Source organism: Phaseolus vulgaris, chromosome 7, assembly GCF_051622355.1.
Source record: "Phaseolus vulgaris cultivar YP4 chromosome 7, ASM5162235v1, whole genome shotgun sequence".
NCBI lineage: Eukaryota > Viridiplantae > Streptophyta > Magnoliopsida > Fabales > Fabaceae > Phaseolus > Phaseolus vulgaris.
Genome location: NC_143504.1, coordinates 19526235 through 19550208, shown reverse-complemented (window position 1 = coordinate 19550208; position 23974 = coordinate 19526235). Strand labels below are relative to the sequence as shown.

Sequence of the window (23974 nt, the reverse complement as noted above, 5' to 3'; positions counted from 1 at the left end):
GCGTATTACTTAACTAAATGTTTGCAACTTGTTCTTTTCGCTATTAATTGATTGAAAGATTACTTTCTTTCTTCCTTTGTTAACTTGTTTAGAAGAACCTTCACCTTTTCCTTCAACTTGTGCTTCAACCTTTTTATGTTGCTTTCTTACATAGTCAACCTTAGCATGTGTATCTTTATGCTCTAAAACAAAAATGCTAGGCATAGTTAACAAATCTATTGGAGTTAAAGGATTTAATCCATACAAAATTTTTAATGGATCACAATTCGATGTGCTATCAACAACCATATTGTAAGCAAACTCAACATGATGTAAACATAATTCTTGGATAGCCATCACCTTTTCATAATCTACATGAACTCCTTTGGCACTTACCACAAAACACAAGAACGCAATTTGTTCAGTACAAAATCTGCATTTATCAAGATTAGCATACAACTTTTCTTTTCTAAGAACATTCAAAACAGCACACAAATGTTCCTCATGTAATTCCAAACTAGTGTTATAGATCAAGATGTCATCAAAATACACCACAACAAATTTGCCCAAAAATTCTCTCAAAACATGGTTCATTAATCTAATAAAAGTGCTTGAGGCATTTGTTAGCCCAAATAGCAACACACGCCAGTCATACAATCCATATTTTGATGTAAAGATAGTTTTCCATTCATTCTCATTCCTAATCCTAATTTGATGGCAACCACTTCTTAAGTCAATTTTTGAAAATATACAACCACCATACAATTCATCCATTAAATCATCTAACCTGGGAATATGGTGTTTATACGTAATGGTAATGTTATTGAGTGCTCTGCAATCTGTGCACATCTTCCAATAACCATCATTTTTAGGCACCAAAATTACTGGAACAACACATGGGCTCATGGTCTCCTGTACCCATCCTTTGTTCATTAATTCTTCAACTTGAGTTTGGATTTCCTGCAAAACAGAATCAACACTAGGAAGAAAATTAATTTGGTTAGAATGGTCAGCAACCAAAGTGTTGTCTTTGCAATAAGGTAAATAAAGAGGTTTGCTAGAAAGTAGCAACTTCTTCACTTCATTCACTTTCAGTAATCCACTCATTTTTTTCTCATGTGTTTCACTCTTTTTAAGTATTTCACTCATCTCTTTTTTTCTCTTGGACTCTCTTTTCTCTCAATTTGATTTGATCCTCACACACCTCTCTAGGAGATAAGGGTTTGAGAATGATCTTCTTATTATTCTGCATGAAAGAGATTTTATTGGTGAAACCATCATGAATAGCCTTGGTGTCAAACTGCCACGGCCTCCCTAACAAAATGTGAGTTGCCTCCATTGGAACCACATCACACAAGACATTGTCATTATATTGTCCTATGGATAGGTTCACCTCCACTTGTTTACTCACTGTCATCTCTCCATCTTCACTAAGCCATTGAAGCTTGTATGGCCTTGGGTGCGGTTTTGTCTCCAAATTCAATTTGGTAACTAGTCGTGAACTAGCTACATTGGTGCAACTTCCTCCATCAACTATGAGTGAACATATTTTCCCTTGAATGGAACATCTAGTATGGAAAATATTTTCCCTTTGGGTTTGGTCCAAAGCTTGGATTTTGCTTCCCATAAGCCTTTGAATCTGTACCGTCCCGTATCCGGGGCGTTGACTAAGTCAAAGTCAAAGTCAACGGCTGGAGAGTCAAAGTCAACGCAAGGCGTCGCCTAGGTGGAGAGATGCCAAGAGGAAGCGTCGCCAAGGCCAGGCAAGGCGTCGCCTAGGTAAAGGCGTCGCCCAACCAGGGCGTCGCCAGATCAAACAGTGCTGAAGCAAGGCAATCACGGTGTGGTTCCCCGATACCCATGGGTAGGAAAGACCATGGAGGGAGCGATGCCGTGGGAAGGCCTCAGGTCCCGATAACCCGGGGCAGTGATAAAGAGAAGGAAAAGGTGGCTTCAAGGCCATAGTAATAGTACCAGTGTAGGGCAGCCTGACTCGTGAGTGCTCCTCCCGCCCCAGAGACGCCTGTGGGGCAGATACGACTCAAGAGGAAAGTCACGCCCAGGGCAACCGGGTGCAGGGTACAAGAGGAAGGCAGATACGCTCTCAAAGTAAGTGACTAGACACTTGGGGGCATGAGTTGGCACCCAAAAAGTCACCCCTAGCGCAGTAGCACTCCCAAGCAGGAGGACTCACACGTAGAAACGTCCCCAGATGGGCAGAAACGCCCCCAGATGGGGTCATGGCGTCGTGAGGCCCTCCACGTATACGACAACCATGCCAGAATAGAAACACCCTTTAGTCAGGTGCCAGGTAATTAAAAGTCATTCAATACAGTTTCCCTTTCGAGCATTCAGGTACTATAATTGCTCCGGAGCGTTTCAACGTCTTAAATGCGCTACGTTTTCTAATTAAGCGTTTTAATGAGTGCGTTACGTTTGTGATTAAAAGCGCTTTAAGGCGCTTTAAATGCTTGGGTAGTTTAAGTAGCGCAGAGAATGTTGAAAAATGGGTTCGAACTTTCTGCAAATTTACCAGAGCTCTCTAGTTGCTTGCTCGTGCTTCATTAGTTACGAACAAGGGACTGGGGAATATTTTTGCCCGAAAGAGAGAACACAGATACCCAGTACACAGTTATTTCTTATCACCTTTAGAGTGCCATACGCGGTGCTCAAAGACGGAGGTGAATAGTTTTGGTGTTTCTTGCTGGCTGACTTGAGCGTCGGAGTGCAAACGGCCGCTAGGGCGCCTCTTTGTCCTTTTTTTTGCAGGAATCCACAGGCAATCAGTGGGAAGGAGTCCCTAGCTGACGGTTGAGGTCGCGCACGAAGACGTCCCGGTCAACCGGACAGAACATTTGGCGCCCACCGTGGGGCCGATATAAAACATCAGTCCCATCACAAGTTCGAGGAAATCTACCAAGTTACAGTAACGTTGAAGAAGGTTGGAGTGACCATGGCCCCCACCAGACGAAGCACAGCACGCGCAGCCCCAGCAGAACTATCCATGCAGCAGGTCCTGGAGATAATGAGGGGGCTGCAGCAGGACATGGCGGATTCGAAAATGGAGCAGGAACGCATGCAGGCAGACCTTGACGCCTCGCATGAGCGGAACGAAGAGTTCCACCGTGTGAATGAGGAGTTGCGCCAGGGCCTGAGAAACGATCGGAGGCGGCCTGGGCATGACGAGATGGAGAACCATTCCCCACCAAGGGAGTTTTCCACTCCTTTCTCACAGGAGATCCTAGACGCAGCGATCCCGAACACGTTCGCGGGACCCAAGGTGATCTTCACCAGGATGGAGGACCCAGAGACGCACCTTGCTGCATTTCACACACAGATGGTCCTGATAGGCGGTTCTGATGCTGCCAAGTGCAAGCTCTTCATGAGCACCCTGACCGGGATGGCTATGGACTGGTTCATTAGCCTCCCAGAGGGTCATATCACATCTTTCCGCCAATTGTCGCGATTGTTCCGGGAACAGTACTTAGCCAACAAGGCCCCGCCGCCGGTCTCCTACGATCTGTTTGATGTGAAGCAGTATCAGGGGGAGACCCTGAAGGAGTATATCAATCGCTTCGGGGCCCAGGTCGTGAAGGTTGGTACAACAGAGGAGCCTATGATCGTGTACGCATTTGTGAAAGGCGTTTGCTCCGGCCCCTTTGGAGAATCCATTATCCGCAATCGCCCTAGGACTTTCGCTGAACTACGGCGTAGGGCGGTAGAGCATATTGCTTCTGAAGGGGAGGTATGTGTGAAGCGCACCAGTGCCGTGCCCTCACGCCCGAGGGGACCGGCGCGAGTTCAACCCGTCAGGGTCAATGAGACCACGACGGGGAGAAAGAAGCCAGAGGCGAGACGCCCCTACGAGGCCAGAAAGCCCCAGCCCCGAGGTCCAGCAGGAGGCGAACGCCCCGCCAGAGAAAGAGCGAGACTGGCGAGGTACAACATCGTGGTTGAGTTGAAGGATTTAATCGCCGTGCCTAACATAGCTGAGAGGCTGAGGCGACCGGCGAAGACCGACAAGGTGTTAGGGCCCCGTAAAGACTCTTGGTGTGAATTCCACGAGGCTTTCGGGCACCACATTGATAATTGCCTGTCGTTGGGCTACCAGCTAGATGAGCTGGTGAGGACTGGGTTTTTGAAGGACTATGTCGCAGATCCCACAACGACCGCCACCTTGCCGCCGCCGGCGGAAGAACCAGCACACGAGATGCCTGTGCTTGGCGAGGTCCACACCATTGCTGGAGGTTTTTCTGGCGGGGGACCCACCGCCTCCCAGCGGAAGAAGTACGCGAGGGGGGTGAATTCGATTGAAGAGAGGCTCTCAGGGGAGCCGTGGGAGTCGGATATCGTGTTCACGAGAAGAGACCTCCGAGATGTGGTACCCCACGACAACGACCCCGTTGTCATCTCAGTCGTCACAGCCGGAAGGAAGGTGCACAGAGTGCTTGTCGACCAAGGAAGTTCGGCAGACGTCATGTTTCTGTCGACCTTTAACAAGTTACGGCTGTCCCCCGATCTGTTGAGTCCCTATACGGGGTGCCTGTATGGGTTCGGGGATAACCAGGTGGAAGTCCGGGGGTACCTGGAGTTGAGGACTACGTTCACAGACGGAGAGGCCTCCCGCACCGAAAGCATCCGGTACCTGGTCGTGAACGCCAACTCCGCCTACAATATTTTGCTGGGCAGACCGGCGTTAAACCGTTTGAACGCGGTGTCCTCCACACGCCACATGAAGATGAAGCTGCCGGACCTCAATGGCCAGGTGATAGTCATCAGGTCAGACCAGGAGGAGGCGAGGAAATGCTATGAAAACAGCCTGAAAACGAAGAGAGGCGTATTCATGGTGTATGAACGTCCGCCGAGCGCGGACACGACGATGATTGAGGCGACGCCCGCTGGGTGGACGCCTGAAGCGGCCATAGCGGAGAGGGCGATGCCCGAAGCAGATGTGCCAATGGAGGAAGGCCCTGACGACGCGGCGCCCGTGGAAGAGGCGGCGCCCGTCGAAGATGATAGCAGGGAGCAGCCCGCGGCTAACGCCGTAGAAAGGGAGATTGGCGGCAAGACTTTCAAGTTAGGAAGTTCGCTAAGCCCGGAAGAACAGGAAGGGGTGGCAGAAGTGATTTCACGCCACCTGGATGCCTTCGCATGGTCCGCCTCAGATATGCCAGGCATCGACCCCGATTTCCTGTGTCACCACCTCAGCATGGACGCCACGGTCCGCCCTGTGCGTCAGAGAAGGAGAAAGTTCAATGAGGAATGACAACAGGTGGTGAAAGACGAAACGCAGAAGCTGCTGAGTGCTGGCCACATCAGGGAGATTTAGTACCCTGAGTGGCTCGCCAACGTCGTCTTGGTGAAGAAGGCGAACGGAAAGTGGAGGATGTGTGTTGACTTCACGGACCTGAACAAGGCATGCCCAAAGGACTCGTATCCGCTGCCCAGCATCGACGCCTTGGTAGATAGTGCGTCCGGCAGCAAGGTGCTAAGTTTCCTGGACGCCTTTTCAGGGTACAACCAAATCAAGATGCACCCAAGAGACGAGAGCAAGACTGCATTCATGACTGAGACATGCAGTTACTGCTCTAAGGTGATGCCCTTTGGGCTGAAAAATGCGGGCGCCACGTACCAGAGGCTAATGGATAAGGTCCTGGCGCCAATGCTTGGGAGGAATGTGTACGCCTATGTAGACGACATGGTGGTGGCGTCGCAGGATAGGGTGCAGCACATGGCAGACCTGGAGGAGTTGTTCAACACAATATCCAAGTACCGCCTCAAGTTGAACCCCGAGAAGTGTGTTTTCGGGGTAGAGGCCGGTAAGTTCTTGGGTCTTCTGCTCACCGAGAGGGGGATAGAGGCGAACCCCGACAAATGCGCGGCTATTATCGCCATGCGGAGCCCGACGTCGATGAAGGAGGTGCAACAGCTGACAGGGCGGATGGCGGCGCTCTCGAGGTTTGTTTCCGCCGGAGGAGAGAAGGGGCACCCGTACTTCCAGTGCCTCAAGAGAAACAGTCGCTTTGCATGGACTGATGAATGCGAAGCGGCTTTCATTAAGCCGAAGGAGTACCTGGCGACGCCACCGGTCCTCTGCAAGCCAGTAGCGGGCGTGCCCCTCCGTTTATATTGTACTGTAACGGAGCGGGCCATCAGTTCCGTGTTGGTCCAAGAGCAGGACCAGAGTCAGAAGCCCATCTACTTCGTAAGCAAGGCCTTACAGGGGGCTGAGACGAGGTACCAAGCACTAGAGAAGGCAGCGCTGGCGGTAGTGTTCTCTGCTAGGAGGCTCCGTCATTACTTCCACAGCTTTACGGTGGTGGTGATGACCAACCTCCCTATACAGAAAGTGCTGCAGAAACCTGATGTGGCAGGAAGAATGGTACGCTGGGCGGTGGAACTGTCAGAATTCGACATCCAGTACGAGTCTAGAGGATCCATCAAAGGGCAGGTGTACGCAGATTTTGTAGCGGAACTTTCGCCCGGAGGTGAGCAAGAGGTGGAAGCGAGTTCGCAGTGGCTGCTCTCGGTTGATGGCTCTTCAAACCAACAAGGGAGCGGTGCGGGAATAGTCTTGGAGGGACCCGACGGCATACTGATCGAGCAGGCCCTGCGCTTTGCTTTCAAGGCAAGCAACAATCAGGCAGAATACGAAGCCCTGATAGCAAGTATGCTCCTGGCCAAGGAGATGGGCGCGCATAACCTCTTGGTGAAGAGCGACTCCCAGCTGATTACGGGGCAGGTGTCGGGTGAGTTCCAGGCGAAGGACCCACAGATGGCGGCGTATCTGAAATACGTCCAGTTGTTGAAGGGAGCATTCAACGCTCTTGAGCTGATACATGTCCCGAGGGAGCAGAATGCCAGAGCTGACCTGCTCGCAAAGCTGGCCAGCTCAGGCAGGGGGGGTAGACAGAGGACAGTGATCCAGGAGACTCTCAAAGCCCCGCGTAGATTCGTGGAAGACAACAGGGTGGGCGTCCTCCAGATTCATAAATCCAGGGGAAGGCCAAGGAGTCATTGCTCTTTGACCCAGGATACGCAGAGGGCGCCCCGCATCAGCATGTACACGAGTGTGCCTAAGGAAGAGCAGATGCAGGTATGCGTTCTGGCCAGGGGAGACACCTGGATGACACCCTACAAGCGATACCTGGCGGATGGGGCTCACCTAGTGGAGCCTGAAGAAGGTAAAAAAGTCAAAAGAAATGCCGCAAGATATACTTTGGTGGATGGGGTGCTGTTCAGACACGGTTTCACTCACCCTATCCTAACATGCGTCAGTGGCGACGAGTGCACCAAGATAATGGCGGAACTACACGAAGGCATCTGCGGGAGCCACGTAGGGGGAAGATCCTTAGCCTCCAAGGTAATACGCGCAGGTTTCTTCTGGCCAACAGTGAAAGAGGACTGCGCACGGCACGCCCAGCGGTGTAGGCAATGTCAAAAGCACGCCGACTGGCACAAGGCACCGCCAGAAGAGTTGCGGTCCATATATAGCCCGTGGCCTTTCCATACATGGGGAATCGACATCCTGGGCCCCTTTCCACTGGCGATCAGGCAGATGAAGTATTTGATCATTGCCATCGAATACTTCACCAAATGGATAGAGGCAGAGCCCGTGGCACAAATCACAGCGCACAAAGTACAACACTTTGTGTGGAAGAACATCGTGTGCCGTTTTGGCGTGCCTAGGCGGCTGATATCCGACAACGGAACCCAATTCGCCAGTCAACAGTTGAGAAACCTATGTGCTGAGGTAGGCATTAAACAGGTGTTTGCATCGGTTGAGCACCCCCAGACTAATGGGCAGGTAGAATCGGCAAACAGAGTTCTGCTGAGGGGGTTAAGAAGAAGGTTGGAGAAAGCCAAAGGGGCGTGGGCGGAAGAGGTACCAAGGATCGTATGGGCCTATCACACCACGCCCCAATCCTCTACTATGGAGACGCCTTTCAGTTTGGTTTACGGGTCGGACGCGATGATCCCGGTAGAAATACATGAGAGCTCGCCACGTTTTCAAAACTTTGTGGCGGAGGAATCCAACGAAGAGAGGCGGGTAAACCTGGATCTGCTAGACGAGGCCAGGGAAGAAGCTAGAATAAAGGCTGAAGCGACGAAGAGAAGAGTAGAGCGGCAATATAGCTCTAAGGTGAAGCCGCGACAGTTTCAGGTCGGCGACCTAGTGATGAGGAAAGCTCACCCATACGAGTTGGAGAATAAGCTGTCTCCCAAGTGGACCGGACCCTTCAGAGTTACTGAGGCTAAGGGCAACGATTCGTACAACCTGGAGACTTTAGATGGAGGTCCTATTCCGCGCAGTTGGAATGCAGCCAACTTAAAATTTTATTTCAGTTGACTTATGTAACCAGTTATGTAACAATTTAGTTGAAGGGGACGCTCTTTTTCCCTCTCGGGAGTTTTTTAATGAGGTCACCCTAATAAAGGTAAAACCAATTTGAGAAAAAGAAGTGCCTTGGTTTTTAGCCTGTATCTTTCTCCGTTTGAAGTAAGGAAAGGCGTCGCCAAGAGAAGGCGTCGCCAAGAAAGAAGGCGTCGCCAAGACAGAAGGCGTCGCCAAGAAAGAAGGTGCCGCCTAGGTCAAGGCGTCATCAAGAAAGAGGGCGTCGCCTGGATGGATGGAGGTGGGCGCCGCTGATGAGCAGGGCGAAGGAAAGCACGCAATATGTGAAATGTATGCAGAGTAAACTGACGTTGCAAAAAATCAATTGGTATAGAAAAAGGTGGTGCTACAAGCAATGATCAATACAATTGAAGTAGCCCAAATGGGGCGAATATTACAAATCGTGCAAATCACAAAAGAGCCACTTGTCAGCGGTCATCAGAATCAGCACTGGAGGAAGGCAAAGCCCCTTTCCCAGCCCGCAGAGCTCGGGTAAGTCGCGTCCTCCTTTCTCGGTTCATTTTCGAACCTGCGCCAAGGGAGATAAATGTGTCAGAGACGCCATGAGGCAAGACATGCACGTACAGAGAACAACAAGGGCTGGAGTTTCTAGGTCAGCGACTCTTACCTATGTACTTTTCGAGAGTCCCAGCGTTGGACTCCAGGCTGATCAAAGTGGCAGAGTCAAAACCTCCCGCCTCAGCAAGAATCTGGCAAGCTATTTGACCACTTGGAGCCAGCTTCTTGAAGGGCTTGGTTTTGAGGGCCCTCGTCTCTCTCACCCAGTACAGCGGAAACCCATCCAGAGCGTCGGGAACCAGATCAGTACGGCAAATCTTGAAGAACCGGCCTTTCCACCCGGAGAACGAGCTTTGGAAGGGTGTAAAGAGAACTCTCCCGGGAACATTACTGAGAGTTACCCAGAGGTTGTGTCTCTGCCTCTTCACCTCGAAGAAGTGAAGAAAGAGGTCAACCGAGGGTGCACAACCCAGAAACCCGAAGAGAATGTCGAAGGCTTTGATAAAGGCCCAGCTGTTGGGGTATAACTGGGCCGGAGCAACGTTGATCTCAGACAGCAGTTCCTTCTCGAACCGGGAGAAGGGTAGGCGCACCCTGATGGTCTTGAACACCACCTGGTAAAAGTAAAAGAAAGGGACCCCGTCGTTAGCCCGTTCGTCTCCACATACTGGCTCCCCTAGAGTGCAAGGGAGCACAGCGATATCGTCATCGTGCCTCCTTGCGAAGGCCCGGTGGTCATAAGAACACGACTCCCCTTTGTGCTCCCGTATGGCCCTGGTAGAGAGTAAGCATGAACACTCATCAAGAAGTTCACTCGAAGCCCAGGGGTACAAATCCTTGGGACTGACCCTGGACGAAGCAGCATGAGAAGACATTCTTTAACGAGATCAAGGGTTTCAAGGGTGTGGGGACCGCCGGAAATGCAAGAGTCGAGCGGGGGGAGCGATTGCCGGAACAACCCTTCGTGAGAAAGAAAGGGTGCAAGAAGGAAGGGTGCAAGAAGAGAGAACGTAAGTAGGCTATGAAGAGTGGGAAAATGATGAGAATAGTTTCAGAGTTTGAAGAGTTAAATAAAGTGGTTAGAGCGCCAAACGACGCGAATGGATGCACCGCACGATTGATCCACGTGGCACAAGATGAAAAGATGACCCTGGCACCACTGGTGAAGATCTGAGCGCGTTGTATCAATAGAGTATCCAGGGGTACGATGCGCCGTCGAAAGTGGGTCAGGGGCACAGCAGGAGTCAGAACTCAGTGAAATGACTGAATGTCCCATCAGCCATACAGAAAGCGCCACGTGGATCAAGTTGAATGACTGAACGTCTCATCAGCTATACAGGGAGCGCCTCGTGGAAGATACGGGAAGGGCCTTGAGCTCTTCGCCGCCCCCAGGCATCGACCAAGCCCAAGGTCAAAGTCAATGTCAAGTCAGCGACGACGCCCGAGGCGACACTAGCGTGAGACGCCTGAGGCGTCGCCTGGAATGACATAAAGGACGACGCCGGCATGAGACGTCGCGGGCGTCGCCAACCCAAATATCAGTAGGGTCGCCTCCCCGATACCCACAGGTAGGAAAGACTGTGGAGGGAGACGAAAGTGAAGGAGGCAGAGTTAGTTGCTGGCGTTATCTCCCCGATACCCACGGGTAGGAAAGACTGTGGAGGGAGATAAGATCGCCAAACGCCAGCGAATTGCTGGCAGGGTGTTCTCCGATACCTATGGGAAGGAAAGACCATAGAGGGAACGACCCCCCCCCCCAAAGCACTCGACGTTTTAGACACCCGGGGACAATACGACACTGCTGTAGCAGGCCTTTCCTTAGGCGTGGGCGCCGGAGGCTAAGAATCAAGGAGAGAACCGTTTCGGTGTTAGAGACACCCCGTGGACGATACGGCGTCACTAGGTGAGCCTCTCCATGGGTGTGAGGGTTGGCACGCTATCTTTCCCGGTCACACAAGGCCGCCCGACGAAGCAAAGAAGCGAATACGATACAAACAGGTTCCCCAGGCCTGCCGGGACGAACGGATATGTGGGAGTCGTGTGTGCGGCAGAAGGCGTTAAAGTTGTACAAATGGGGATCCCCCGGTGAGCTTCCAGGTCCTGGAAGGAAGTCAGGCTGGTGCATTCACTCAGGAGCTCGTCGGGGGCCCAGGGGTAGAAGGCTTTGTAGTTGGACTTGGGGGTCGTGGGGGAAGAATCAGGCTCCGCGTTCGCGCACGTCATGGTGAAAATAGATAGCTGGAGAAAGAAGAGAGGAAAAAGGGTTTAGCAAGTTTAGCCATGGCAAGAAGGGGAAAGAGCCCCAGGAAGCGTCACCCACGCGAGAAAAATCAGAGGAGGAAGAAGAAGTGGAGAGATGCAGTAATACGTGAATAACAACAGTCCCAGGCAGTTCAATAAATCCTATAATGCGATGAAAGGGAAGAGTCGTGAGTACTCGAAATCGTACCTTTGTTACTGGAATGGAGGTAGTAGAAGAGCGCAGGAAGGAGAGAATCGCGATTGCAGAGAAAAAGGGTTTTGAAGGCGATGAACAATGCAGAGTTGCAGAGCGAATGAATGTAACATTAGGGTGAGCGCGGGGTTTGGAGTGACTTAAACATTACATTTCGCAACTCAAGAGGCGCTAACTGAGGGCCGTGGGATCGTGCCACGCGTCAGAGGGTCAATTGCCCAAGGGAAACGCAAAGGTCTCTGGAGGATGGCCGCGCGATGGGCCACGTGGCGCGCGATCAAGGGTAGCCCAAAAGGTGTTATCATGCTCGTTTCAGAGGAGGTCAAATCAATCAGTAAGAGCGCTCCTAGGGTACAGAGAGTGTCACGTCAACAATTCGAGAATTGTAGAGTCAGCAGGGAGTGACACGTCATCAGGATGGCACGTGGACGGCGTGGGCGAGACTTTAGTCTTTACGCTGAAGACAAGTCTTCAGCTTAAGACTGGGGGGCTTGTGTACCGTCCCGTATCCGGGGCGTTGACTAAGTCAAAGTCAAAGTCAACGCAAGGCGTCGCCTAGGTGGAGAGATGCCAAGAGGAAGCGTCGCCAAGGCCAGGCAAGGCGTCGCCTAGGTAAAGGCGTCGCCCAACCAGGGCGTCGCCAGATCAAACAGTGCTGAAGCAAGGTAATCACGGTGTGGTTCCCCGATACCCATGGGTAGGAAAGACCATGGAGGGAGCGATGCCGTGGGAAGGCCTCAGGTCCCGATAACCCGGGGCAGTGATAAAGAGAAGGAAAAGGTGGCTTCAAGGCCATAGTAATAGTACCAGTGTAGGGCAGCCTGACTCGTGAAGTGCTCCTCCCGCCCCAGAGACGCCTGTGGGAAGATACGACTCAAGAGGAAAGTCATGCCCAGGGCAACCGGGTGCAGGGTACAAGAGGAAGGCAGATACGCTCTCAAAGTAAGTGACTAGACACTTGGGGGCATGAGTTGGCACCCAAAAAGTCACCCCTAGCGCAGTAGCACTCCCAAGCAGAAGGACTCACACGTAGAAACGTCCCCAGATGGGCAGAAACGTCCCCAGATGGGCAGAAACGCCCCCAGATGGGGTCATGGCGTCGTGAGGCCCTCCACGTATACGACAGCCATGCCAGAATAGAAACACCCTTTAGTCAGGTGCCAGGTAATTAAAAGTCATTCAATACAGTTTCTGTACCGTCCCGTATCCGGGCGCTGACTAAGTCAAGGTCAAAGTCAACGACTGGAAGGTCAAAAGTCAACGCAAGGCGTCGCCTATGTGTAGAGATGCCAAGAGGAAGCGTCGCAAAGGCCAGGCGTCGCCAAGGCAAGGCGTCGCCAGGGGAAGGAGTCGCCAAGGCAAAGCGTAGCCCAGATGGAGGCATCGCCTCGCTAGGGCGTCGCCAGATTAAACAGTGCTAAAGTAAGACAATCACGGTGTGGTTCCCCGATACCCATGGGTAGGAAAGACCATGGAGGGAGCGACGCCGTGAGAAGGCCTCAGGTCCCAATAGCACGGGGCAGCAGTAAAGAGAAAGAAAAGGTGGCTTCAAGGCCATAGTAACAGTACCAGTGAAGGGCAGCCTGACTCGTGACGTGCTCCTGCCACCCAGAGACGCCCGTAGGGCAGATACGACTCAAGAGGAAAGTCACGCCCAGGGCAACCGGGTGCAGAGTACAAAAGGAGGGCAGATACGCTCTCAAAGTAAGTGACTAGATACTTGGGGGCATGAGTTGGCACCCCAAAAAGTCACCCCTAGCGCAGTAGCACTCCCAGCAGGAGGACTCACACGTAGAAACGTCCCCAGGTGGGCCGAAGCGCCCCCAGATGGGGTCATGGCGTCGTGAGGCCCTCCACGTGTACGACAGCCATGCCAGAATAGAAACACCCTTTAGTCAGGTGCCAGGTAATTAAAAGTTATTCAATACAGTTTCCCTTTCGAGCATTCAGGTACTATAATGGCTGCCGAGCGTTTCAAACGTCTTAAATGCGCTACGTTTTCTAATTAAGCGCTTTAATGAGTGCGTTACGTTTGTGAGTAAAAGCGCTTTAAGGCGCTTTAAATGCTTGGGTAGTTTAAATAGCGTAGAGAATGTTGGAAAAAGGGTGGGAACCTTCGGCAAATTTACCAGAGAACTCTCTAGTTGCTTGCTCGTGCTTCAAGGTTGCGTACAAGTGACTGGGGAATATTTTTGCCTGGAGGAGACAACACACACATATACACAATTAATTCACCACCTCCAGAGTGCCACACGCGGTGCTCAGACACGGAGGTGGACAATTTTTGTTGTTTCTTGCTGGCTGACTTGAGCGTCGGAGTGCACACGGCCGCTAGGGCGCCCCTTTGTCCTCTTTTTTGCAGGAATCCACAGGCAACCAGTGGGAAGGTGTCCCTAGCTGACGGTTGAGGTCGTGCACGAAGACGTCCCGGTCAACCGGACGGAACATTTGGCGCCCACCGTGGGGCCGATATAAAACATCAGTCCCATCACAAGTTCGAGAAGGTTTATCAAGTTACAGTAACGTTGAAGGAGTTTGGAGCGACAATGGCCCCCACCAGACGAAGAGCAGCGCGCGCAGCCCCAGCAGACCTATCCATGCAGCAGGTCCTGGAAATAAGGAGGGGGCTGCAGCAGGACATGGCGGATTCGAAAATGGAGCAGGAACGCATGCAGGCAGACCTTGACGCCTCGCATGAGCGGAACGAAGAGCTCCACCGTGTGAATGAGGAGTTACGCCAGGGCCTGAGAAACGATAGGAGGCGGCCTGGGCATGACGAGACGGAGAACCATTCCCCACCAAGGGAGTTTTCCACTCCTTTCTCACAGGAGATCCTAGACGCAGTGATCCCGAACACGTTTGCGGGACCCAAGGTGATCTTCACCGGGATGGAAGACCCAGAGACGCACCTGGCTGCATTTCACACGCAGATGGTCCTGATAGGCGGTTCTGATGCTGCCAAGTGCAAGCTCTTCATGAGCACCCTGACCGGGATGGCTATGGACTGGTTCATTAGCCTCCCAGAAGGTCATATCACATCTTTCCGCCAATTGTCGCGGTTATTCCGAGAACAGTACTTAGCCAACAAGGCCCCGCCGCCGGTCTCCTACGACCTGTTCGACGTGAAGCAATATCAGGGGGAGACCCTGAAGGAGTATATCAATCGCTACGGGGCCCAGGTCGTGAAGGTTGGCACAACAGAAGAGCCTATGATCGTGTATGCATTTCTGAAAGGCGTATGCCCCGGCCCCTTCGGAGAATCCATTATCCGTAATCGCCCTAGGACTTTCGCTGAATTACGGCGCAGGGCAGTAGAACACATTGCTTCGGAAGGGGAGGTATGTGTGAAGCGCACCAGCGCCGTGCCCTCACGCCCGATGGGACCGGCGCGAGTTCAACCCGTCAGAGTCAATGAGACCACGACGGGGAGAAAGAAGCCAGAGGCGAGACGCCCCTACGAGGCCAGAAAGCCCCAACCCCGGGGCCCAGCAGGAGGCGAACGCCCCGCCAGAGAAAGAGCAAGACCGGCGAGGTACAACTTCGTAGTTGAGTTGAAGGATTTGATCGCCGTACCTAACATAGCCGAGAGGCTGAGGCGACCGGCGAAGACCGACAAGGTGTTAGGGCCCCGCAAAGACTCTTGGTGCGAATTTCACGAGGCTTTCGGGCACCAAATTGATAATTGCCTGTCGTTGGGCTACCAGCTAGATGAGCTGGTGAGGACTGGGTTTTTGAAAGATTATGTCGCAGATTCCCCAACGACCGCCACCTTGCCGCCGCCGGCAGATGAACCAGCACACGAGATGCCTGTGCTTGGCGAGGTCCACACCATTGCTGGAGGTTTTTCCGGCGGAGGACCCACCGCCTCCCAGCGGAAGAAATACGCGAGGGGGGTGAATTCAATCGAAGAGAGGCACTAGGGGGAGCCTTGGGAGTCAGATATTGTGTTCACAAGAAGAGACCTCCGAGATGTGGTGCCCCACGACAACGATCTCGTTGTCATCTCAGTCGTCACAGCTGGAAGGAAGGTCCACAGAGTGCTTGTTGATCAAGGAAGCTCGGCAGACGTCATGTTTCTGTCGACCTTTAATAAGTTACGGTTGTCCCCCGATCTGCTGAGTCCCTATACGGGATGTTTGTATGGGTTCGGGGATAACCAGGTAGAGGTCCGGGGGTACCTGGAGTTGAGGACTACGTTCACAGACGGAGAGGCCTCCCGTACAGAGAGCATCCGGTACCTCGTCGTGAACGCCAATTCTGCCTACAATATTTTGCTGGGAAGACCGGCGTTAAACCGTCTGAGTGCAGTGTCCTCCACCCGTCACATGAAGATGAAGCTACCGGACCTCAGTGGCCGGGTGATAGTCATCAGGTCAGACCAAGAGGAGGCGAGGAAATGCTATGAAAACAGCCTGAAGACGAAGAGAGGCGTATTTATGGTGTATGAACGTCCGCCAAGAGCGGACACGACGATGGTCGAGGCGACACCCGTTGGGCTGACGCCTGAAGCGGCCATAGAAGAGAGGGCGAGGCCCGAAGCAGATGTGCCAATGGAGGAAGGCCCTGACGACGCGGCGCCCGTAGAAGAGGCGGCGCCTGTCGAAGAGGCGGCGTCCGTCGAAGATGATAGCAGGGAGCAGCCTGCAGCTAACGTCATAGAAAGGGAGATTGGCGGCAAAGCTTTCAAGTTAGGAAGTCCGCTAAGCCCAGAAGAACAGGAAGGGGTGGTAGAAGTGATTTCGCGCCACCTGGATGCCTTCGCATGGTCCGCTTCGGATATGCCAAGCATCGACCCTGATTTCCTGTGTCACCACCTCAGCATGGATGCCACGGTCCGCCCCGTGCGTCAGAGAAGGAGGAAGTTCAATGAGGAACGACAACAGGTGGTGAGAGACGAAACGCAGAAGCTGCTGAGTGCTGGCCACATTAGGGAGATTCAGTACCCTGAGTGGCTCGCCAATGTCGTCTTGGTGAAAAAGGCGAACGGAAAGTGGAGAATGTGCGTTGACTTCACGGACCTGAACAAGGCGTGCCCAAAGGATTCCTATCCGCTGCCCAGCATCGACGCCTTGGTAGACAGCGCGTCCGGCAGCAAGGTGTTAAGTTTCCTGGACGCCTTCTCAGGGTACAATCAAATCAAGATGCACCCAAGAGACGAGAGCAAAACTGCATTCATGACGGAGACATGCAGTTACTGTTATAAGGTGATGCCCTTCGGGCTGAAGAATGCGGGCGCCACGTACCAGAGGCTAATGGATAAGGTCCTGGCGCCAATGCTTGGGAGGAATATGTACGCTTATGTCGACGACATGGTGGTGGCGTCGCCGAGTAGGGTGCAGCACATGGCAGACCTCGAGGAGTTGTTCAACACAATATCCAAATACCGCCTCAAGTTGAACCCCGAAAAGTGTGTTTTCGGGGTAGAGGCCGGTAAGTTCTTGGGTTTTTTGCTCACCGAGAGGGGGATAGAGGCGAACCCCGACAAATGTGCGGTTATTATCGCCATGCGGAGTCCGACATCGGTAAAGGAGGTGCAATAGTTGACAGGGCGGATGGCGGCGCCCTCGAGGTTTGTTTCCGCCGGAGGAGAAAAGGGGCACCCGTACTTCCAGTGCCTCAAGAGAAACAGTCGCTTTGCCTGGACTGATGAGTGCGAAGCGGCTTTCATTAAGCTGAAGGAGTACCTGGCGACGCCACCGGTCCTCTGCAAGCCGGTAACGGGCGTGCCCCTCCGTTTGTATTTTACTGTAACGGAGCGGGCCATCAGTTCTGTGTTGGTCCAAGAGCAGGACCAGAGTCAGAAGCCCATCTACTTCGTGAGCAAGGCCTTATAGGGGGCTGAGACGAGGTACCAAACACTAGAAAAGGCGGTGCTGGCAGTAGTGTTTTCTGCTAGGAGGCTCCGTCATTACTTCCACAGTTTTACGGTGGTAGTGATGACCAATCTCCCCATACAGAAAGTGCTGCAGAAACCCGATGTGGCAGGAAGAATGGTACGCTGGGCAGTGGAGCTGTCAGAATTCGACATCCAGTACGAGCCTAGAGGGTCCATCAAAGGGCAGGTGTACGCGGATTTCGTAGCAGAACTTTCGCCCGGAGGTGAGCAAGAGGTGGAACCTAGTTCGCAGTGGCTACTCTCGGTTGATGGCTCTTCAAACCAACAAGGGAGCGGTGCGGGAATAGTGTTGGAGGGACCCGACGGCATACTCATCGAGCAGGCCTTGCGTTTTGCCTTCAAGGCAAGTAACAATCAGGCAGAGTGATCCTGCCTGTTGACCGGAACGCTGGAGAATGCCTCGTCAAAGGATCGACGTGCGCGCCGCTTCTCACTTCCGTTCCTCCTCTGGAACTATCTCAAGAACCTGCAAAGAAACGATACGGCGCCGCTGCGGCCGATCGCACTCTGACGCTCAAGTCAGTGACGGTATCACCAAATATTAAGGACTGGAACCGTGCAAACCTCTCTCACAAATAGCTCTGTCACTCGCAAGCGTAAAGTGTATGAACTGAACGTGCGTACCTTAGAAAATCTGTTAGGAACTCTTATATACCTGGTGGTTTTCTCTCTCCTGGCAGTTACAGGCTTGGACACGTGGCCTGCATCCAACCGTACACGTGCCATCATCTGGAGGCTCACTGACTTGGCGCTGCTTCTACTCTCATTTTGGCTAAGTTACCTATGCATGGTACTGCCCAGTGCATAGCTAACTCAGGAGTGCGATCTCTACTGAAACTGGCGAGGTAGGGCCTTCATACACCTTCCCTGTGGTCTCGCCGGCCGCCTTCATAATCTGCTTCTCCTTTAACTTCGGCGATGTGCTTGTTCTGGCGATCTCCGACTGCCTGGTCGCCTGAGTCTGTATCTGGCGACTTCGTCTTCAACCTGGCGATCGCCTATCCTGGTAAGCTAGAGATCGGAACACGCCAACTTAACTATCGGCGACTACACGTGCCTCCCGACTTCCTTCCCAACTGTCAACCTGGCGCCTTGTCAACACGCCTACACTGTAACAGGATGCCACGTCATCGCATCCGACCCCCAGGGCGGTACACAAGCCCCCCAGTCTTAAGCGAAGACTTGTCTAGCGAAAAGACTGAAAAAAGCCTTCGTTAACACCGGTCTACGTGGCATGGGCGCAGAATTCCAAGCGGTAGTACTTTCTGCTGCTCTGACGCTCCACCAAACTCTTCGCGCATCCTTCGACACGTGGCTCTCATCAACGGCCATCTTCATCTGCCGTTAGCGCTTCCCAAAACCGTTCGAAAACCCTTAAACCCCTTACGCTCCTACTGTTCTATCACTTTCTTCACACTTGCGTACACTCTCCTTCTCTTCTGCGAAAGCTCTCGACACTCCTCGACGCTCTAGATCACCAACTCCCCCTAATATTCTCCCGATCATCGAAAGGTAACTACTTTCCTTTATCTGCTGGGTTTTCTTGCATTTTCACCGATTTGCATCATCCTATAACTGTCTGGTGCATACGTTGTGGGCTGTTTTTCCATTTCTCCTTCTGCGTGACTTAGGGCTTTGCCGATTGTCGTAACGAACTCACATTCGTTCGTCTTTCACCTTCCATTCATGATTGAGTCAGCCTTCGTAACCCTCCTGATCATTTTTCCTTCCTCCTTCGTTTGCAGTTGCTACCATGACTCGCACGAAGATCACCCCGAACCCCCCTCCGTCAGCGCGAAACCCCCCTTCACAAGCACACGACTCTTCGCAAGTCCGTGGTGCTCCCTCATCGCAGGCTGTGAGGCCAGCGTCTTCTCAAACCACTCTGGCCCAGGCGACTCCACCAAACGCTGGAGGAGCCCCCACCCCACTGCCAGACTTCAAGACGTTATACCCATGGGCTAACTCGACCCTCTTAAAGGAAACGTCGTCGGTGAACACCGCGGGAGCGGTTCTGCGATTGACCAATGGGGACGAGGCTTACCAATCATTCCACAAGGAGCACGATGAGAGAATGATGGTGCTGCCTTGCCCAGCCACCCTGCCAGTGTGTGTTGATGATAAAGTGAGCGCCGACGGGCCCTTCTGCTTCGTCTACACCACTCTCTTCAAGAAAGTTAAACTCAGGTTCCCTCTTACTCGATTTGAGAGGGAACTCTTAACCGAGCTCAACATCGCCGCCGCCCAGCTTCACCCCAACAGCTGGGCGTTCGTCCGAGCTTTTGAGGTAACATGTGCCCACCTGGGGTTGCCTGCGTCAGTGGACGTATTTTTATTTCTGTTTGAGGCCAAACACCCAGGCGATCGCCTTTGGGTCAGTCTGAACGCCATTGCTGGGAGATCCATCTTCACCATCTTCCAGCAATCGTACAAGGATTGGAAGGGGAAGTTCATCCAGGTCCGCGCAAACGACAAAGACCCTTCCCTTCTCGACGGTTTCCCCTTGTACTGGGTGGACAAGGGGAAAAAAGAGTCCAAGAGCTGCTTCAGGAGGCCCAGAAGTCCTGATAGCATGGGAGCTTTGGACAGAGACCTTTGTCTCTTCTGGAAGAGGGTGGCGGATGCCCACATAACATTCTTGACCCCCACCCTGATTTCCTTCGAGTTCTTTGAGGACCAGTTGGAATTCCAAATAGGTTAGGACGCTACATCCTTGTCTTGTTATTACTTCTGATATTGTTTCTGGGCGTCTTGTGCAATACACACAAGACTTTGGTTTTATCTTTTCTGCATATACCTGCTTTGCTGTCTTATTGTCTTGTATACTTACCCCTTTCTCCTTTGAGCTAACTTACGCACTTTCATTTCACGCAGATACCATGTTGGGTAAGAATATGCTCGCCGATCTAAAGGCGCTCGCCCGCAGCCACGGGTTGGCGACCGGCTCCCAGACGGTTCCCAACTCGGCGGTCGAGAAGGCCATTATCCAGGGGCGATCACCGCCTAAGGCGCCCGCCCAACGAAAGAAACTGGTCCTTGAGAGGCCAAAACGGAAAGCCCCCCAAGTTGTCCAAGAGGATGAGGAAGAGGACGACAAGGTCACGGAGGACGGCCTTGTCACAAAAAGGAAGAGGGTGGCACCACCTTCTCCACCTGCCCCACCCCCTCTTCCAGCTTCAACACCACCGTCAACACCTGCCCCTCCTCCCTCATCGCCAACGCCAAGAGCCCCTTCACCACCAGTCCAAGCGGTTCCATTGGCCACTGCGCCACCTGCAACTGAGGCCCCAGAGCCAAACTTCTTAGAGGACCCCCCGAGCGCCTCTACTCCACATATATCAGCAGGAGGGGGCCCTCCTTCCAACACCTCAGCTGCAGGAGTCATTCCAATCGGGGATGAGGTCGCTCACACCTCTCCAATCCTAATCACCGAGTCCCCGATTGCGTCGCCGCGCCAAGAAGCAAACACCGAAAATATTGCTAAGGAAGGCGGCGACGAGAACCCTCAACAAGCCCCCCTAGCGCCTCTCCAAGCTGCAAATCTTTCCCTCGAGGTGACGAGGATGTGGGAACCTCTGACTGCGAAACTCAAAACTATTGCAGAGGATATCCCATCAATCATAACGAGAGCTGTGGAGAGCTCCACCAGGCGGCTACAGGATGACATCTACAACCTCAAGACCGAGAACAGCACAATGAAGGTCGAGGTGGAAAAGGTGTCATTCAGCCTAACGCTCGCGGAGATGGAACATTCTCGAGTGGAGGATGCCCTAAACACCGAGCTTAGGCTTGCGCGCAAGGAAGCTGTCGACCTTCGCCGCAAAGTCCACGAACTTGTCCAAGAAAAGGTCGAACTTGCCCAAGAAAAGGTCGAACTTGAAAGCAGAATCGTGCCTCTGCGTACCAAGGCGAGCAACCTGGAGGCTCAAATTCAAGCCAATGCCGACAAGGTACAGAAGCTGGAGCAGAGGTCGATCGACCGCGAGAAACTACTCGGGCAAGTAGAGAAAGCAAGAGACGACGCCATGGCTGATCTCTCCGAGGCCAACAAAGAGAAGGTGAAGATGGTTGCCGAGTTGGCCCAGACTCAAACAGAATCTAAGAAGGTGGCTGACGACCTTCTCCAAGCTCAAGAGACCAACAAACAACTCCAAAAACAGGTCGAAGAGCTGGAGCAGCAGAACAAGGAGCTTAAGCAGCAAGTTGAAGGATTTCAAAAGCAAATCGAAGAACTTAAGCTAAGCTCTGCTCAGATTCTGGTTGCTGGGTTTGATGCCGCTCGAGAACAATTTGCATGCCTCTTCCCTGATCTTGACCTTAGCATGGTGTCGTTAGACAACGAAGTGGTAGATGGGAAAGTCGTTCCCGCCGAAGGCTCAACCAACTCTACCCCATCTGCCTCTCTATGAATTCACTTGTATTTTATCTTGTAAAAACTCTTGCACATGTATTTTGAACAGCCATTTACTTCAATAGCGAAATTTGGATATGTCTTCTGACTTCTCTTGGGCGCTTTACTTTCTTTGCATGTTAACTCTGCTGCGTTTAACTTAGCGATTTTGCAAACATGACCTTTGGCGTAACTGCTTCGAGCCAATTCAAACTCAAGTAATAATCACTTTAAACAACTTGTACCCCTGAGGCACTAACCTGATCGTAAGAAAAGTTCCAAGCAATGAACTGTGATTCAATCATTGGTTCAAACAACGTCCCACTTGACCCGCTTTATCAAACAAGTCTTTCAACCTTCTCGCCGTATTTGAACTTTCGCAATCACCTAGACCTCTTGGCGACACCAACTTTCCTTAGCCTCAGGCTTTGGCAGTCATCTCTTTATCTGAGGCAGAAATGCTCTTTGGGACCTTCCTTTACCTCCCCTGAACCTCAGAGCTAAAGACTGGCTGGCTAGGCGTTCTCTTCGAACCTGCCCTAGCCACCCTTCAAGCTTCTTCCACCCTCTTCGCCATACCTGAACTCGTTCAAGACGAGAAGGATTTTATCTTGCCTATACTCGCGCACAGGCGAGAAGGCCTTTTACTCGCCTGAACTCGCTCATCGGCGAGAAGGACTTTTACTCGCCTGAACTCGCTCATCGGCGAGAAGGACTTTAAACGGCCTTAACTCGCTCGACGGCGAGAAGGACTTTATCCGGTGCCTCAACTTGCCCAGGGCGTACATCTCCTCCCCCCTGGATGCACTGAGGACCTTTCTTTTCTCACGCCTGCACTCGCTCGACGGCGAGGAGGTCTTTGATGGGCCTTAGTTCACACAACGGCGATAAGGACTTTATCCGGTGCCTCAACTTGCCCAGGGCGTACATCTCCTCCCCCCTGGATGCACTGAGGACCTTTCTCGCCTGCGCCCGCTCAACGGCGAGGAGGTCTTTAACTTGCCTCTACGTTGCCCCGGGAGTTACATCTTCTCGCTCCCAGAAACACGGAGGACTTTTCCTCTTTCTCGCCTGCACTCGCTCAACGGCAAGGAGGTCTTTAACTTGCCTCAAAACGCGCGAGGGCGTTGAGGTCTTCCATCTGGTGCCTCCGATCGCCGAAAAACGATGAGGACTTTAAAACCTTAACTGGCGCCTCAAATCGCCGAAAAACGATGAGGACTTTAAAAACTTAACTGGTGCCTCTAATCGCCGAAAAACGATGAGGACTTTAAAAACTTAACTGGCGCCTCAAATCGTCGAAAAACGATGAGGACTTTAAAAACTTAACTGGTGCCTCTAATCGCCGAAAAACGATGAGGACTTTAAAAACTTAACTGGTGCCTCTAATCGCCGAAGAACGATGAGGACTTTAAAAACTTTAGAAAACATGCGACATATCTTTTCGTGCCTTAAATCATGTACGAATGACAAGGTCTTTCTTCGAAACTTTTTGGAAATAACACGTACGCAATCTGAAAACACCTTATACTTCGAAAACTCTTCTTTTATTGGGTGGCCTCATTAAAAACCCTCCTTAGGGAAAAAAGAGTGCCCCCTTAAAACTGTTTTTACAGAGACATTGCAATGTAATATTTGTGTTTGTCTTTACTTACAAAGCTCTTAGCTATAGTACAACTTCAGGTGTGTGGCGTTCCAGGTACGAGGAATCGCCCCCCCCTCCAACGTCTCCAAGCGATAGGCTCCGTTCCCGAGTGCCTCGGTGATTCTGAACGGTCCAGTCCACTTGGGTGATAGCTTGTTCTCCATCTCGTACTGGTGGGCCTTTCTCATCACCAGATTGCCTTCTCTAAACTGCCTTGGCATCACCTTTGAGTTGTACCTCCGCTCGACCCTTCTCTTCACCGCCTCAGCCTTCAGCCTTGCCTCCTCCCTGACTTCATCCAGCAGATCCAGGTTCAGTCTTCGCTCTTCATTCGAGTCTTCCTCCACAAAGTTCTGGAATCTCGGCGAGCTCTCCTGAATCTCGACTGGGATCATGGCATCACACCCATAGACCAAGCTAAACGGGGTCTCATGGGTTCCTGACTGCTCGGTGGTGTGGTATGCCCAAACTATTCGGGGTACCTCCTCAGCCCAACTTCCCTTGGCTTTCTCGAGCCTTCTCTTCAAACCTCTCAGCAATACCCGGTTAGCCGACTCCACCTGGCCATTAGTCTGGGGGTGCTCGACGGATGCAAACACTTGCTGAATTCCGACCCCTTCGCAAAGCTTCTTCAACAGGTGGCTCGCAAACTGAGTCCCATTATCTGATACCAGGCGCTTAGGCACTCCAAACCG

General features: G+C 52.4%; 1 protein-coding gene across 1 annotated transcript in view; it reads right to left on the bottom strand.

Moving 5' to 3' along the window:
* Nucleotides 1-1120: 1120 nt before the first annotated feature.
* LOC150025818 (uncharacterized) overlaps nucleotides 1121-23974 on the bottom strand; it is a 38325-nt gene continuing 15471 nt past the window's right edge. Inside the window, exon 3 of the mRNA XM_090304755.1 lies at nucleotides 1121-1610. Coding sequence (XP_090160881.1) covers nucleotides 1121-1610 — 490 coding nt within the window. The remainder of the gene's footprint in view (nucleotides 1611-23974) is intronic.